Source organism: Monodelphis domestica, chromosome 5 (assembly GCF_027887165.1).
Source record: "Monodelphis domestica isolate mMonDom1 chromosome 5, mMonDom1.pri, whole genome shotgun sequence".
In the NCBI taxonomy this organism is placed as follows: Eukaryota; Metazoa; Chordata; class Mammalia; order Didelphimorphia; family Didelphidae; genus Monodelphis; species Monodelphis domestica.
Window position 1 is genome coordinate 126,684,987 of NC_077231.1, and position 17,946 is coordinate 126,702,932.

Consider the following 17,946-nt stretch of genomic DNA (forward strand, 5'->3'; position numbering starts at 1 on the left):
TCAGTTGTAATAAGGAAATTTCCTATATAAATATAATTGGCTCAATATTGGACATGTTGAACTTAAGATGTTTAATATGCAGTTGGAGATGCTAGTCTGGTGATTGAGAGAGAATAGGGCTGGATAAATAAATAGATCTAAGAATCATCAACACAGATGGTAATTCAATCTCTAGGAGCTGATAAGATCAACAAGTGAATATTAAAAAAATTATTTATACTAAATCTCTCTTCCAATTAGGCTTGACTTGGATAAAACTTAAGTAAAGATGATTGAGTAGTGGTCATTCAGGTGGAAGGAAAATGAGAGAGAGTAGTGTCATGAAAATCTAGAAAGAAGGGTATCAGTGAGAAAAAGATTATAAGATAATGCCAAAAACTATAGAGACATTAAGAAAGATAAGGACCAAGTAAAAACTGTATTAGATTTGGAAATTAAGAGATCATTGGTAACTTTGGAGAGAGTGGTTTTAGTTGAATGATTTCATTGGAAGTAGAGTTGAGATGAGATGGTGGCAGAAGGCTTCTAAATGATGTGAGTTGGGGAGAGATCAATACATTTGGTAGAATTGGTTCAAGAATATTACTTGTATTTCTTTGTATATGAAATGAGGGGTATATTTTCCTTATTTCATTCCTGTAAGAACAAATGGATTGTTATATCTGAAGTGTCCTGTTTCAACAAAGACATTTTAATTTAGGTGGTAGAATTGCAATGTATGCCACTTTTTTTATTTGTAACTTTGATAGTAGGATTGTTAAAATGGATTAATGAGAGCTTGGGAGTGTTTTCCAGTGAGTAAAAAATTAAGGGATGCACATGTCCTGAGACTTGGTCACCATCTCAAGTTCTTTTGTTAGAAGATAAAAACATTTCTTAAAGTCCTACTTTGTATAACAAGTTGCAATGCATAATCCATATTTAAGGCCTTTTTCTTTTTTAAAATTGTTACTTTTAACAAAATAATTTCCAATCCTGGGGGGTGGGGGGAGTGGAAAGAATGCTGAATTTGGAGTCAGAAGACATTTTTATCCCTGATAAAAAGCCTAAAGCTTGTAGGATTTTCAGCAAAGCACATCTCAAGACTTCATTTCTCTCCTCTGTAAATTTAGAAGGTTGGACTCATTGACCTCTTCCTTCTTTCTCAATACTGTGTATTGTCTTCAAGGCCAAAGAGTGGTAAGGACTAGGCAATGGGGGTTAAGTGACTTGCCCAGAGTCACACAGCTGGGAAGTGTCTGAGGCCATATTTGAACCCAGGACCTCCTGTCTCTAGGTCTGACTCTCAATCCACTGAACCACCCAGGTGCCCCCTAGATTTAAAGTTTTTTAAAGACAAGGCTTGTACTTTATTTAGCTTTGTATTTCTCCCAATATCTGGCACAGTTCATTGCATAATACTTTTTATGTTTTGAATGAATGAATCTTCTTTCTTACTAGACTTTAAGGCTTTTATTTACAGCAGTATCTCACAATTGAAGAGAAAAATTATACAATGTACAATTCAATTCCCCATTTATGAAATGCTTGCTATATGCAAGGCACCATACCTTATAACATGGGCTAATAATAAACATGCTGCATGGAGTCCTGCAATACTCGAGTACTGGCCAAACCAGAATAAAATGTAATTGGAAAACATTTAACAAAATAAAAATAAACTAGAGCATTGATAATGTTAACAAGTGGTTATTTTTTTTTTATGCTGTGGAAAGGAAATATATAAGAATATCCTATACCCTGCTACAAACCTCACATTATTCCCCGGTTTTTCATATCCTCCCCATCTCTCCCAATAAGTATTACAATGCCAATATGTATCACTAGGGGTGTTTAGGCAGTAGGGATCTGATATATAGTTTAGTGGCTTTGTTTCTATTTGACACCATTGCTTTAAGACATCATTTAAAAAAAAACACCAATATTCCAGGGAATGAGAATCTGGCAGCTGCATTCTATCACTATTATAAAGGAACATGAGTTTCTACTAGATAATGAACTGAGATTTTTCTGATTTCTACTTTAAAATCTTTTTTAAAGTTTAGTTAAGTTTCTTTCCTTATTAACAGCAAAAGTATCAAATACTCACAAAGTACAAAGCACTATGCTATGCATCTGTATACAGAAAGGTATAAAATAGTGGTCTTATAGAATCTTACAGGGCAATTGGGCAGACAGAAACTTTACATAGATTTGAAGAAATAAAACTAATCGTAACTTTAATTTTTTGCCTTTTGTCAAATTCTACTTTGTTATAGTTACTTTGGGTGCACATCTCATTTCCACTATTAATATGGTTGAGGTGACAGTAGTGTGATTTTTCCATTGCTAAAACATAAAGAATCCTAAATTCTATAAGTTTTTAAACTTCAAAAGTCTTTCGATACTATGTAGCCTGACCTCACTGAAAGAAACTGAGCCTGATAGTAATTAAGAGATCTTCCCAGGTTCAGTTGGTAACAGAGACAGAACTAGAACACACAGGTCTCTTGACTTGTAGTATACTAATTTTTCCATATTTCTTTTCCATAAAGGAGATCCATAGCATGGACAACTTAAATATCATTTGTTGTTGATGTTCTAATGGATGTGTTTTTAAATGGTAGAGTCGTGGGATTTTATAGTCAGAAAAGACCCATTAATTAAACATTTATGGAATGCCTACAAATAGGTTCTGTAGAATTTCATAAAAGGATCTAGATTTAGAATCAGAAACTGGATTTGAATCCCAGATTTGCTTCCTATTTGTGTGATAACTGGGCAAGTCACTTATACTATCTGAGCATTGGTTTTCTCATCTTTTTGCCTGAATGAGTTTGCCTGAATGATCTCGGATATCTTCAGCTTGAGTTTAAGGAATCATTTCTCTGGGGATCAGTTTTTCCCTCCTTAGTAAAATGGGGGTCATTAGGATTATAGATTTAGTTTGGGAAGGAACCTTAGATGTTTGGCCTTTTATCTTCTTTGAAGTTGAGCTAGATGGCATCTAAGGATTCTTTTAACTTCAATATAATCATTAGTGCAAAACACAGTTCCTTTCTTCAAGAAACTTCAATCCTAAATGAGGAAAACCCAAGGAACAAAAAATTAAAACACATCAATCAGCAGCATCCTTAGACACTGAAACATTGATGATATAAAGAGAAAAAACCCATCAGTCTTTGCCTTCAAGGAGCTTATATGTTTGTTACTCATGGGTATATTTGACTATGTCTAAAATTCAGAGAATTCACAATTCAAAGCAAATAATAAAGTCATATTCCATAATCCTGTATTTAGGAGGAATTTGACCTGTGACTGAGTCTTCATTCAGTGAACTTCTCTTGGGTTATCTGAAGCGCCCATCTAAACTGATTTGTTTGTTAATGCTTTTGTGTGTGTGTGTTTGTATGTGTGGCTTGCTTGTGTTTCTTCTGTTGGTTCTGGAATGTCTTTATGAGCCTGAGATTATGTAGAATTCAAATCATTTGTCTTCTAGTTCCTATATTAACTATAAGATCCGATAGAAAATATACTAAAGTTCATAGAGAAATTAAAATCATAGTATTTCATTTTATCTGCGACTAAATATTTTCATAGGCCAGTAAAAATCTATACCCACTAATAAAGTACTCTTATGGTTGCATTGAACATTTATATCATGTATTAACTTAAAACTTTGGTGTTTTAGTTTTGTCTTACATTCATATAATTGAATTTGTTCCATCCTACAAGTTATCTATTTATTTATCTTTAAAGCAAAGTGTGGGATGCTGTTTCAGGAGATGAACTGATGACCTTGGCTCATAAACACATTGTCAAGAGTGTGGATTTCACTCAGGTATGTTAATTTATTTTTATTTTAAGGAACCAGATAAATATTAGAAAGCAGATCATGATTTGTCTTTAATATAAGACATTTTTAAAGCAATGATGAGTTACCACATAAATGATTAAATATAGGCGCTTTTTTTTTTAACCATTACCTTCTGTTTTAGAATTGATACTAAATACCAGTTCCAAGGCAGATGAGAGTGGCAAGGGATAGACAGTTGGGATTAAGTTACTTGCCCAAGAGTTAGATGGCTAGGAAGTATCTGAACAAATATAAACCTTTACTCTCACACTTTTAAAAAGGGATATGTAATATTTAATATGATATACTAGAAACTGCCATGTGCATGTCTTCCTTATCTTTTTCTGTTTTCTTCAGTATTTACTTTTTTTCTTAGATCTTTTGTGTTTTATAACTCTTACAACTTACTAACTCTTCCTTTATAACTCCTTTATTTCTATCTCTCTTCTATCCCATCAACCCAAACCAAGCCAATTAGAGTCAAATCCTCCCTTATATCAATGTAGTCTAGCAGAATTAAAACCAAACATTACCTGGGTCAGATATTTGTGTTTTTAAAACTTTTTTTTTTTAACTGATGATTTTCTTGAGATCTTTTCTATCTAATCTTTAGCAAGAGTGTTTTGAAAATGAGGGAGATTTGGTGCCAGAGCAAAAAGATGTTGAGAGGGAGTCAAGGTCAAGGTCAGAGAAAAAGGATTCCTGTAGTACTTTAAGAAAGGCAACAAGAGTGGAATACATAGGAGAAGGTTAAAAGAGCAGCACTGTTGACAGTATTCCGTTTTTTGACTTATGCAACTATGACTTGTGATTTTTTTTTTATTTTGAGGAACTTAGTTTTAGAGGAAAATGTCAAAGGAATACAGAAGATTAATTTTTTAAAAAATTATTAATTTTTTAAAAAATTATTAATTTTTTACTTGTCTGTTTTTTCAGGATAGTAACTATCTGTTGACAGGTGGACAGGATAAACTTTTACGCATATATGATTTGAACAAATCTGAAGCAGGTGAGTCCACTTTTTCCTTAAACCATTACCTTCTGTTTTAGAATCAATAGTAAGTATTGGTTACAAGGCAGAAGAGTGGTGAGAGTTAGGCAATATCAACTAATTTTGCTTTCAAATAATAGGCACTTAATAAATGTTAATTGAATCAACCAGAGATGATTCTCCCATCTGGTGATGGGATAGTTGTCTATGGTCTTTAAAGATATGTAGGACTGGAAAAAATTGTTCCTCTTCTGCTTGGTTTCAACATATAAAATTCTGAAGAGACTTCCAATGTAAAGAAATCTGTTCTGTGATTTTGAGTCTTAAGGAGTTGCTTGGGATCACAACCATTATGTTTTAATATTAGGAATCAAATCCATTGAGATTAGCTATACTGTGCTTTCTCTTTACAGTGAGTGCTGGTGGTGTTGGGGCTTGTGTGTAGATATAGATACTTTTTACTTAACAATTTGAGAACTGAATTAAAGGGTTATAGATTTATAGCCAAAAGGAACCTGAGAGATTATTGTATCCAACCCCCTTATTTTACAGATGGAGAAATTGAGACCTAGCCAAAGTGGGTTGTCCAGAGTTATAGAGCTATCATCTCAGATGACACTTGAATCTAGTGGTTCTTCCTGACTCCCAAGTCCAATACTCTCTTTATTAAACTACTGAGCCTCAAATAGTCATCACACATGTGATATTAAACAGGCTATATGCTATATTGAAGACAAATACATGTGTTGGCCCAGTTATTAACTGGAATAATTTAATAATATATAATTTAATAACATAGGCTTTGTAAGGTTCAATATGAATATAGTATGGCCCTGTATCTGTGGGGGATATGTTCTAAGACCTACTGTGAATAGGACACACACACAGTACTATATGCTGTCTTTGCTTTTGCTCTTCTGCTTAGTGTTCTGTGGCTTCCTCTCCCCTTTTCCCCTCAACATTTTCAAAGAGGGGGAAGGTGTTAAAAGTGAATGCAAGCATTGCAGGAGGCCATGCATGGGGGTTGACTGGGGATGACTGAAATGTGGATATCAAAGCCCTGGATACTGGGACTCTATAATCACAACTTTTCTTGAAGCCTGAGGGTAATGATACCTGTACTAGCTACCTCATAGGGTTTTTGAGAAGTTTTTTATAAAAAATAAAATATAATATGCATTTAAAGAAATATCAACTCCTTTTCCTACTTAATATTTCTTCTTTCCTATTTTAAGAACCTAAGGAAATCAGTGGTCACACCTCTGGTATTAAAAAGGCTTTGTGGTGTAGGGATGATACACAGATTCTTTCAGCTGATGACAAAACTGTCCGGTGAGTACTCTACCAAAAGGCAAGAATTCTAAACCTAAGACTTCATCAGCTTAAGAAAATTATAGCCATATTTTGAAATAGTTTCCTTTGTAATCTTTTGTTAAAGACATTTAAAGACATTCTGACTGAGGGGTCCATAGCTTCACCAGATTGCCCAAGGGATTTATGAGTCCATGATATGAAAATTTAAGAACCCTTGCTATAAGGAATTATATATTTTTCATGATTTGATTTCATTTATGTTTTTATATAGACTTCACATCCTGTTGAGTACTTTTGTTTGATTTTTGTGTCTTTAGCTGTACTGTGTACACTGTAAAGAAAATAAATGTATGAAGAAATTGATAAGAATTTTTTTACTCATTACATTTGAGTAATTAGGTGGAGGAATTTCTTATCAAGTTTGAGAACAGTTTTTTTGTTTTTGTTTTATGAGTAACTGAACAAAAAACAAACCTTAGAGGGCAGCTGGGTAACTCAGTGGATTGAGAGCCAGTCTTGGGTTTAAATATGATCTTGGACACTTCCTAGCTGTGTGACGAATCACTTAACTCCCATTTTCCAGCCCATACTCATCTTCTGCTTTGGAACCAATACACAGTATTGATTCTAAGATAGAAGGTAAGGGTTAAAAAAAAAAACTTAGCTTTTTAGTTTCTTGGTTAGTGATTTAAAAAGGTTAGGTTTCAGTTGCATTGGCACAATATAGTTTAGTTCACTTTACCAAAAGATTAATAAATTATATTACCCAATAATGCTGACTTAGTATTGTAAAAAACATAAGATGTTGTATTAATAGTTACAGTCTTAACATAAATTTGTTATACTAGTTATGTTTGTATCTTACAGATAACTTTGGTAGTTATGTAAATCTTACCTAAGCTTTCTCTTACCTGCCTCCTTTTTTAAAAATTCCTTTATAGCCTCTGGGATAGAGCAACGATGACAGAAGTAAAGTCTCTAAATTTTAATATGTCAGTTAGCAGTATGGAATATATTCCTGAAGGAGAGATTCTGGTAATAACCTATGGGAGATCTATTGCATTTCATAGTGCAGCAAGGTATGTCATATTAATAATGCTTTTTCACATTTTCCTTTAAAGAAATTGGGTGACTTGGAATTGTAATATAGGGACTATGTGTGATTTTATTTATTTCAAAATTTCAAAATAATATATTTTCAAAATGAGCAACTTGGTTCCATTTTGGATCTTTTTCGACTCCAAATATATATATAGAGAAACTTGGCTCATGTTTCTTTTTTTTTTTTAAGTACTTTTTGTTTAAATTTAACTCTTGGCTATCACTCTTAGTTACTATTTGATAGATCTGTCAGTTACTAAGTTATTGGATAGTTGCTCTTCAATTACTTGATTGTGAACATTTTTTATCTTAAATATTTTGTGATTTTAAAAACTTCTTGGTTTTGATATTATTTGCATAAATTATTTTAACACAAGGTATCTCATTAACAAATTGATTTTGATATTTTATATTTTTTTTAATGGTCATGTTGAGGAACATTAATGTTGAGTTGTATTATTTCTATGAGAAGCCTTTTGTAAACCTTGGGTTCTGAAGGTCAGCCAACTTCCAAACTAAAGTAATTACTAACAGGCCTCAAGGTATCTCACTGAGCCGAATTCTTTTGTTTTTTGGTCAAGGCAGGATGGAGAACTGCTTCTTATTTATTTGTAATATGAACTCTCCTGCTATTGAATTTTGACTCCTTTAAAAGTAAGATGGTTGGTGAAAAATAAGATGGGTCTGGGGAAAGCAGACTCACATGCCCTGTGATGAAGTGCTGAGGGAGGAGTTAGAGGTTTCTAAAGTCCACCATCTCTTAAATATCTGACAAGGGGAACTGCCAGGGGAGTTTCTAAGATTGATCTGTCATGCCAGTCAGAAAGAGGACACTGTTCCTTCCTGGAAGGAAGCTATTGGAAAAGATCCATTCTTTATTGATGTGATTGCCTTCCCCCCTTAATAAACAATGTTATTCTCAGAGAAATGGCCTCCTATTCTTTATTAGTTGCAATCCAAATGCTACAATGTATTCTCTGTTAACAATGAAACAGTGTGTATGTACTTAACACAACTGCAACCCAAGGCTGACTACTCCATTCTGAAAGTTTTGATACAGCAAAGTTTCAGTATTAATCCTCTGATTATTCCTCTTTGCTTTCAGAAGTCACCCAAGAAAATCCATGTGATAACCTTATAGTTACACTTCGTGGATTTTCATTTGATTTCATTTTTCAACTGTGGACTCTTCTGTTTACAATTTTGATTCTCTTATACCAATGCAGTCTTTTTTTAAAGTAAATGACAATTACATTGACAAGAAGTTTGACAAAACTTGCATTTAAAAAAAATCATTAGCTACAAAACATTTTGTTCTATGCATATAGTTTGTTCTTTGTACATATTACATTTATGCTTCTTTCTCTTGTTTTTAGTTTGGAGCCAATTAAATCCTTTGAAGCTCCTGCTCCCATTAATTCTGCATCTCTTCATCCTGAAAAAGAATTTCTTGTTGCGGGTGGTGAAGATTTTAAGCTTTATAAATATGATTATAATAGTGGAGAAGAGTTAGGTAAGTAATCTTTTAAAAAAGTGTTGGAATTATCTTTTATTTTAAAATATATTTACATATATTTGTATGCATATATGCATATGTAACTGGCTAATTTACCCAGTTATAATTAGTTGAAAACTCACATAGAGATAATATTGTGGGGTAACTGGGTAATAGGCTTATCTTTTTAAGCACCAGTGCATTTTAAGTTTTTTGTCATTTGAACAGAAATTTTTATGAAATAACCTGTTTTCTCAAATAAACAGTGACACTTTCTTAAACAGAATATACCAAATATAATTTCACCTTTTAAATTCAGAATTAAAGAGGCAATATAATATAGTAGGTAGTACTCTAGAATTTGAGTCAGAAAAGGATTGAATTCCTCCTGGTAATAGCCATGTACCTTGTATAAGTCCCATAAACTGGCTGAGCCTTAGTTCTTTCATGGGTAAAATGGGAGCAAAAGCAGGCTATGCTTATAGGGCCCTATAAAGTGCCAGTTCTCTCATCCCTTGGCATTATAAACATTGTACTGGATTGTGTTCTATGCTATGCCCTTATGGTACATTTTAGTGTGTGGGTAGGAGATGTAGGTGAGGGAGAGGGGACAAGTTTGGGGAGTTGGCTTATGCCAGTACTAAAATACCATATCAGTGTTTTTTTCAACTGTTTCAATTTTGGTATTTTTTTTTCTGTTGATCTATAACTTCTTGATGCTATCAACACATCTTTTTTAGTACATCATTCACTTTCCCATACTTGTTACAACTGGATGTAAAATAATGGACTCTGAATTTTTCTATTAATCTGGTATAGGAGGATATTAACCTTTTGGATTGCTCAGAATCCTTTTATGTTTCTGAATTTCAGATAGTTGACGTATTAAGATGATATCACAAAAAATTTTTTAGTTTACAAAATGGGAATTCTTAAAAAATGGATTTTGGATCCTATTGTTATTTTATTTTCTGGACACTATTAATTGAATATTAGCATATTAATTGAAAAGCAGGCAGTAGGATTTTCTTAAATATGGGGCCACATTGCATGTGACCTCATTATGTGAAAATACCTCTCTTTGATTAAGTATTCACTATTTCATGTATTTTTTAAAAATCCTTGCCTTCCATTTTAGTATAAATTTTAAGATAAAAGAGTGGCAAGGGCTAGGCAATTGGGATTACATGACTTGCCCAGGGTCGCATGACTAGGAAGTATCTGAGGGAAGGTTTGACCTCCAAGTCTGGTTCTATATCCACTGTGCTGTCTAGCTGCCCCAAATTTACTATATTTTAAAAAATAGTAGTTAAGACTGATTTATTTAGTTTTGGCTCCCATCTAGTTCTAGATTAACACATCAAGAGTGTAATAAGTCATAAGTGTGTGCTATTATCTTTTTTAAATTTTTCTTCAGTTAGGAATTTTATTCGGTGATTTTGTATCATTTGCTTATTATCTTGCCTGCCAGCCTTTTACTCTTTTGTAGTTCCATTTTAAGGGTGGACATAGAAAAGGGAAAAATAGAAATGAATAGTTGGGCTTTTTATTATAATTGTGGAGAAGATAGTACAGAATTTTAGAGTTATAAATTTAGTCTTATTCTTTCCTTTCCCATATGCTATGATTACTGTGAGAAAACTTATGTAACATTTAATTGTTTTTTTCATGATTTTTATTTCCTTGAATTTCTATAATGGTGTTTAACGCAACAGTTTTTGTTTTAAGATAGGGTATAGATTAAGAAATTAAGTCACATAAAAGTTTTGACTTGCCCAAGTAGTTCTTAACTCTTGAGCCTATATCTCCAGTCTTTCTGCTGACTTTGCTCTTTATTGATGTATTCTGATTAAAGAATTCAGGGTATTTGTATGGTTGGATCAATTTTTTGTGAATATAGAAATTAATTCAGCAATTATTTGAGTGCCTGATGTCTCCAAAATACCATTCTAAATTAAAATTGAATAATAACCTTAGTCTTAAAATAATATATAAACTAATGTGGATTGTTGAATTGATGAGATTAGTAGAGAGAAAAAATGGTCTTAGATCTTTGAAATTGAGCAAACTGAGAACAGGAGCATCATTGTAAATGTGATAATGGTTAGGAAAAACCTGAAAACTTGATTTATGGCAGGAAATAACTAGAACTTATTTGTACTTAAGGAAGTATCTGAAATTGGCAACATTACTAGATTAAGCTTGTTGCTCACTAGACTCAAGAAACTAAAATTGTCAGAGCACTAATTTTAATTTTTATTAGATGGGAGCCTAGAGCTGGAAGAGTCTTGAAATGAAATGAAAAGAGTAAAGGATTTCTCTTTTGGCCATAGTTGGAATTTGTTTCCTAGAGCTTTAGGTGGTAATCTTTTTCTTCTTTTCTTTAAAACCCTTATGGTCTGCCTTTGATTGATTCTAAGGCAGAAGAATGGTAAGAGCTATTCCATTGCAGTTAAGTGACTTGTCCAGAATCACATAGTTAGGAAGTGTCTGAAACTAGATTTGAACCCAGACTGGGTTCTCTATCCACTGAGCCACCTAGCTCCTCCTAACAGTACTCTTAGTGATCAAGAATAGGGAGGTCCTAGAAACAGAACTGTCTACACTTAGATCCACATTCTAACCTATTACTGATGTCCTCTCCTCGATGGGAAGACTTATTTCTTGCTTGGTTAGGGTTAGTTAGAAGCAAGCTGTCCAGGCTATCTCTAGTCAGAAAAATTTGTAAAAGTATTCAAAAAGAGAAACTTGAGGAACAAACAATATACCATTGTCGGCAACTTTGCAGGGTATAATAGTATTTGTAAATTTTAAAAATTAGTTCAGTGCTTCTCTCCAGCTTTATAATTAATAGACTTTTCTCCATAGATTATCCATTTTTACCTATTCATTAATTAATGATCTAACCAAATGTTTCTTTTTTCAGAATCCTATAAAGGGCACTTTGGTCCTATTCACTGTGTGAGGTTTAGTGCTGATGGAGAACTTTATGCTAGTGGTTCTGAGGATGGAACATTGAGACTATGGCAGACTGTGGTAGGGAAAACATATGGCCTTTGGAAATGTGTGCTTCCTGGTAAGAATTTTATCTGAAATGTTTGGCATTAAACATCCTAGCTTTTTGTTGTAAAATAGGTTATTAGAATAGATCTAATATAACTTAATAATTTTAAAGAAGTAAAAGGGATTAAGGAATCTCCCACATGTTCTAACCTATTTTTGTTCTTGTTTCTAAAAAATTTTAACCACATAATGGTGAAAAATAGTCAATTATGATATATTTCTAAATTGATCTACTGTAGGATCTATTCATAAAACATAGACATGTTCTATATATATGTATGTGTATGTAAAATTTACCAGTATAATCTTAACATGTTGCTATCTACAGTTATTCTAATTTTGGGTTGGGTGTGCCCAAGATTCTTTTGGACCTTAAAAAAACTGGCAATTGGTAACAAGATTCTTTAATTATTGCTCTTCAAATAGCTGTTGGAGACCACATGATATTTTTGGAGGGAAAGGCATCCTATGCTATTTTTGATTCTTTAGTAACTAGAACTCATTTGTTGTTTGTAGCATTTCATCATAAGGCTTTGTATGGCACAGTCTTTGTCTAATATTTTTATTAAAAAGTAATAGAAAATTCTAGTGACTGACAAATCAATTTTAACATTATTTAATACTTAAGCCTTTGTTTCCACAGAAGAGGAGAGTGGAGAGCTAGCAAAACCGAAGATCAGTTTTCCAGAGACAACAGAAGAGGAACTAGGTATCATTTTAATTTATTTTAATTGAATCAGATGCTTTATTAAAGTCAGTGAGATGTTAAATATCACTGAGGCTTTGTAATTAAGTTTCATATTTAGATAGAGAATCTTGAGGATTGAACATTAAATGTCTCAGAGCAGCATTCTTTGCTTAGTTTTCATTAGCATAAAATGAGTATGTGTAGAGAATAGGTAGCAGATAGAGAAGTGAATTCATAACTGACAGGGATAGAATAGGGATCCTGGGCAAAAATCTTTAGTGAGGTTCCTTAGTGTGCTCTGTCCTACTTCTGGTTCTGTTCAACATCTTTTTAACTTCCTTGAGGACATAGAGAACATGTTCATCAAATTTAAATTTGTAAATAGCACTAAGCTGGGTGGAATAATTAAAATGTTGACTTAATTCATTTGAGATTCAAAAAGATATTGACAAACTAGAATAATGAGCTGAATTAAGATGAAATTTAATAGCAACAAACATAAAGTCCTGCATTTTGGTTTTTATTTTAAGTTCTTGAACTAGTTGTGTTGCAAGGCCTCTAAAATTCTTATGATTCTAAGTGAATTTAAATCCTTAAAATGGGAGGCAGCTAGGTGACTCAGTGGAATGAGAGTCAGGCTCAGAGCAGGAGGTCTTGGGTTCAACTCTGACCTCAAGACCCTTCCCAGCTGTGTGATCCAGGGCAAGTCACTTGACCCCCATTGCGTAGCCTTTACCACTCTTCTGCCTTGGAACCTAGTTTTGATTCTAAGATGGAAGGTAAGGGTTTTTATTTTTTTAAAAATCCTCAAAATGGCTTGTATAAACTTGTGTACATAATATTAAGAACTTCTCTACAGTTGTTTGTTTGTTTGTTTTGTGTTACAGAGGATCTTGGCTCAGAAAATTCAGATTCCATCTATAGCTCAACCCCTGAAGTGAAGGCCTGAGCATCTATCTGGCATATACCACAGATGATATGCAACATGTGGACTAAAACAAACAAGCAGCAATTAGAAGCCTTACAGAGTTACCCTCTACATAAGGCAAACACGGGCAGTAAATGATGGGGATTGGGATAGTTAGCTCCATTGTTGGAACTAACTTGGTGTTGTCGCTAAGTGAAAACTGAGAATATCAAAAGATGGCAAGTAGAATTGTGCTCATTTAGTCCATTATCCTACTGCCTTTTTGAATGAATATGTGCAAGCCAACATCCAATTTCTCCTATTTCAATTAGATTTCTTATAGCCATTTTACTTTATTATGGAGAAAAAAAATGTAATGGCCTATTTTACTGACTTTTTTTTTCTAAAAGCAGAAAGACTTTTGCTTTAGTTGTAAAGAAGGGAGTACATGATAAAGTATTTGGTTTGATTTCTCTTTCATTGTACACTGCTTCTGAACATCTAATTGTTTTCAGTTGTCTAAATAAAATGCCTCTACAACAGTCTCATATTTTTGTTATTATGGGGGAAATGTGAATTTCAGAAATACAGAATTAAGAAAATTGTTTTTCATTTCTTTTGAGTGTATTTAAAGTTATTTCTATTTAACCAAGATAAAAGTAGTAATGTGTTTTTCAAATTTTTAAAGACAGTTAACTATTTGGTGAATGTTTTTTCAAAGTTTGCTATAGATAAAAGATTTAGATGAAAGGAGAACTACCTTTTACAGAATACATATTTTGTACCATTTCAGGTGAAGGAACAAAACTGAATTCTTAAATGATTACTTATTGTAAAGTTAAGCACTATTTTTCCAGTGGCTTTGTTAGGGTCCCTTTAAACCTATTCACAGATCTTTTATATAAAGAGGAGTTTAGGTAAAGAAGGAACCATGGGGGGGGAGGTGGGATGCCATTCTTTCATATTCCTTATTTTATAGTTGAGGAAACTAAGAACCAGAAGTTAAGTAAGTCTGGTTTCTTTAAGGCAAAGTGAAGCCTTAAAAGCTCCCCTGCAGCAGTGTGTCTTGATATGCTAAGATCCTATACAATACCTCAATAAACACAGCTAAAGTGGTTACTTCTAGCAGTGAGGTATAAGATGACAAGGGAATTATAAAATGGGCTTTTGCCACAGATGTTTGTGAGTCACAGAGGATACCCCACAAAGGTCCAAATGGAAGGAGCTTCTAGATACTGATACCTCAACATAATTCTCTTAGAGGATTTCGGGCTGAGTTCATCAAGGCCTCAAGGCAGAAGGGCATGATTATTAAAAAGCAATTAACGGTTAAATGGATAAATGAAGACATGGCTCATCAGATCCATTCCATATTTTTATGAAAATCTTTTAACTTCCCTGGTGAGTGATTATTTAAAGATTTTGTTTGAAAACCTACTGAGGGAGGGTCCTATCAGCTTGAGGTAGGCCACATCTTTTTTTAATTGCTCCAATTATTAGGAAATTTAATAGTGTTGTGGAAAGAACAATGGATCTAGGGTTAGGAGACCTGGGTTCAAGTTTTTTGCATTCCCTATGTGATAGTAAGTGCCCTCTAAGGGGCTACCCAACCCATCCAGATCTATGGTCACAGATAAGCAGTGCACTTTCATCCATTAATTTTTGGTTCTGTTCCTGGGAACAAAAATCAAGGTAAGCCTCTTCCAGGAATCAGCAAGTTTTCTCTTGAAGCATTTTCCTTCAATAGAATCTCATGGTATTGTCTTGAGACCCTTTGACATACTTGTCACCCAGATTTGGATGGTCTCTAGCTTGTCAGTGTTTTTCCTAAAATGAGCTCAGAAATAAGCACAAGGCTCCAAATATCTGACCAAGGCCAGAATTTATAACTTTTATCTTTTGGTCCTTTCCATTATATCCCTTATAGCTTAAGATCATACCTTTTTTCTGGTTAATATATCACATAGTTTTAGATTTGGAGGGACCTTAGATGTTTTCTAGCACAACCTCATTGTACAGATGAGAAAATGACGGTTTAAGTGACTTGCCCACAGACACAAGTGGTCAATACAGAATTAATTCATATTGAAGCAGTAAAGGATGAGCTTCAGAGGCACTAAGACCTGATATGCCTTATGTTACAAGGTTAACCTTTTAATGCTTCAAGTTATTCTCTTAGATTAAGTAACAGAAAATGGCAACTCATTCATGGAAGAGGGTTTCCACACGGAATTCCCAGCCCCACAATGAAATCAATAGTCTGAGGAGGTGGGGATGGAAAAAATTAATTCATATTAAGTTTGCAGTCCATGCAAAAATAAGTATGTTTTTGAGATAAACTCCTGTTTTGTAATTGAGAAATTGTTTTGAACCCAACGTCACGTGTATCTATTAAATCTCAATAGATTTGGCTCAGAGTTACCTTCTGAAATCTTGCTGTATTTTGAATCTAGTATAAGCTTTCCTAGGTTTGCTGTGTGCCATGCTATTGATGGAAAATTAGCACAGGTTTGTGAACCATTCCAAGAGAGACTCTCAAGTTGACGGAATCAGTAACCATATGAAGATTAATTGTAGGAACTAGAGATGTATAGCTTGAGAATAGAAGACTTAAGGTAACATTAGTTATATTCAAATATTTAAATAAAGGTCTGTCATGTAGAAGACGTTGCCTTATTACAGAGAAGCAATGAGTGGAAATTGTAAAGAAATTTTGGTTTGATGTAAGGAAAACTTACCTTAAATGATCCAAAAGTCTTATCTGGCTGACTTACGAGGTAGTTGGCCTCCTGCTGGAGATCTTTATGTAATAGATGTATGATATAATTATGTACTTCTTTTTTCTTTGTGCTTTTGCTTTTATTTGTCTCAAAAAAGTTGGAGGAAATGATAAAAAACCAGGTTCAGCCAATATCTGTCTTCTGGTCTAATCAGAGTGTAGTGGCTCCCCATTATTTTCTGGTTTAAATTTAAAATTCCCACATGCATTCCCCAGACCTTTTTACAAATTTTAAAAAATTAATTTGGAATACTTTTTCATGGTTACATGATTCATGTTCTTACCCTCCCCTCCTTGCTTCCCCCCTCCCATAGCCAATGCACAGTTCAACTGGGTTTTACAAGTATCATTGATCAAGACCTATTTCCATTGCCCCAGAACTTTTAACGTTCGAAGCCCTTCATTACCTGGCCCTTCCTTTCTTGGTCTTATGCTTTATTTCCCTCTATAAAGTCTACAATCTAGTGACCCTCTTCTCCTTGGGCACAACACCATGTCCTTGAACTGTTCATTTTCACTAGTTGTATCTCATGCCTTATCTCTGCCTCCTGCTTTTCCTGCCTTCAATTGTTTCTTCCAGCTCACACCTATAATCCCATCTTCTATGCCTTTTCTGGTCACCCTTGATGCTAGTGCCTCCTCTGAGATTATCTCCATTTTATTCTGTAATATAATCTGTTCATTGTTGTTTTATCTTCCTCATTAGATTGTGAGCTTTTTGAGGGCAGACTGGTATTGAATACTCAGTACTTATCACAGTCCACATAATAAATGATTAGTAAATGCTTGAACTTGTCTGTAAGGCTTCTTTCCAGATTTCTCAGTCAATAAATCTTAAGACTCTTAGCTACCTTGTTTGGTAAAGTCATATATATTTTTGATCATATATATAAAGTTTATATAAAAGGTGGTATAGGAAAATGAATTTAATGAGTTAGAGGCATCTGGCAGCCCAGTTGGATAGAGTGCTGAAGCTGGAGTCAGACCTCAGTTCAAATTTGGCCTCACTTATTGGCTGTGTGGCCTTGGGACAAATCACTTAACCTCTGTATGCCTCAGTTTCCTCAACTGTAAAATAGGGATAATAATGGCATGTACCTCACAGGGTTGTGAGGATCTAAGAAGATAATGTTTATAAAAAACATATGGCATAGTGTCTGAACATAGGTGCTATACAACTGCCTATTCTCCCCACCACTCCCCTTATCCTTCCCCAACCTTTTTCCCTTCTTCCCTTTAAGTTTTACTCTGAACTCTGCCCTTAATTGGCCATGTACATTTAGGCAGGGTCATGACTATTCTGCATCTAGGCTTCTTTATCTGTAAAATAAGTGTTAGACTAGATCGCCAGAATCCTGACCTATTTATTATCTAGAAAATGGAAATGGCGAGAGCATTTATTAAACACTACATGCCAGCCAAATGAACAGAGATAAGTAGCATAAAGCAGGGTACATAGGGATGGGGTGGTGAAGGAAAGCAGGCAGAATTGGGAGGAGGGAAGTCACAGAATAACTCGTGTAACCATGGATTAGAGTTGGGAACGATTGACAGCATAGATCCAGATGGAGGTGGAAGTGGAAGAATGCTTATCCAGGATAGAGGGTGGGGACAAGAGTTTGGAGTCTTATGTTTTTTGGGGAGACTCACATCCATGCCACCTTGGGATTAGTTCATTCATATAACCACAACTTCTCAAAGTTAACAAGGTCCATGCCATCTCAAAATTATCAGCAACATTTGTTGTTCTGATGTCTTATTTTGGACAGAGCT

The 17,946-nt window shown here is 34.1% G+C and overlaps 1 protein-coding gene across 1 annotated transcript in view; it reads left to right on the forward strand.

The window, feature by feature from the left end:
• Nucleotides 1–13,936, forward strand: part of STRAP (serine/threonine kinase receptor associated protein) — a 21,956-nt gene extending 8,020 nt beyond the window's left edge. The window contains exons 3-10 of the mRNA XM_001363774.5: nucleotides 3,739–3,820; nucleotides 4,772–4,844; nucleotides 6,062–6,158; nucleotides 7,082–7,219; nucleotides 8,618–8,754; nucleotides 11,663–11,812; nucleotides 12,443–12,508; nucleotides 13,375–13,936. Of these exons, the coding sequence (XP_001363811.1) occupies nucleotides 3,739–3,820; nucleotides 4,772–4,844; nucleotides 6,062–6,158; nucleotides 7,082–7,219; nucleotides 8,618–8,754; nucleotides 11,663–11,812; nucleotides 12,443–12,508; nucleotides 13,375–13,436 (805 nt within the window). The 3' untranslated portion in view covers nucleotides 13,437–13,936. The remainder of the gene's footprint in view (nucleotides 1–3,738; nucleotides 3,821–4,771; nucleotides 4,845–6,061; nucleotides 6,159–7,081; nucleotides 7,220–8,617; nucleotides 8,755–11,662; nucleotides 11,813–12,442; nucleotides 12,509–13,374) is intronic.
• The last annotated feature ends 4,010 nt before the right edge of the window (nucleotides 13,937–17,946 follow it).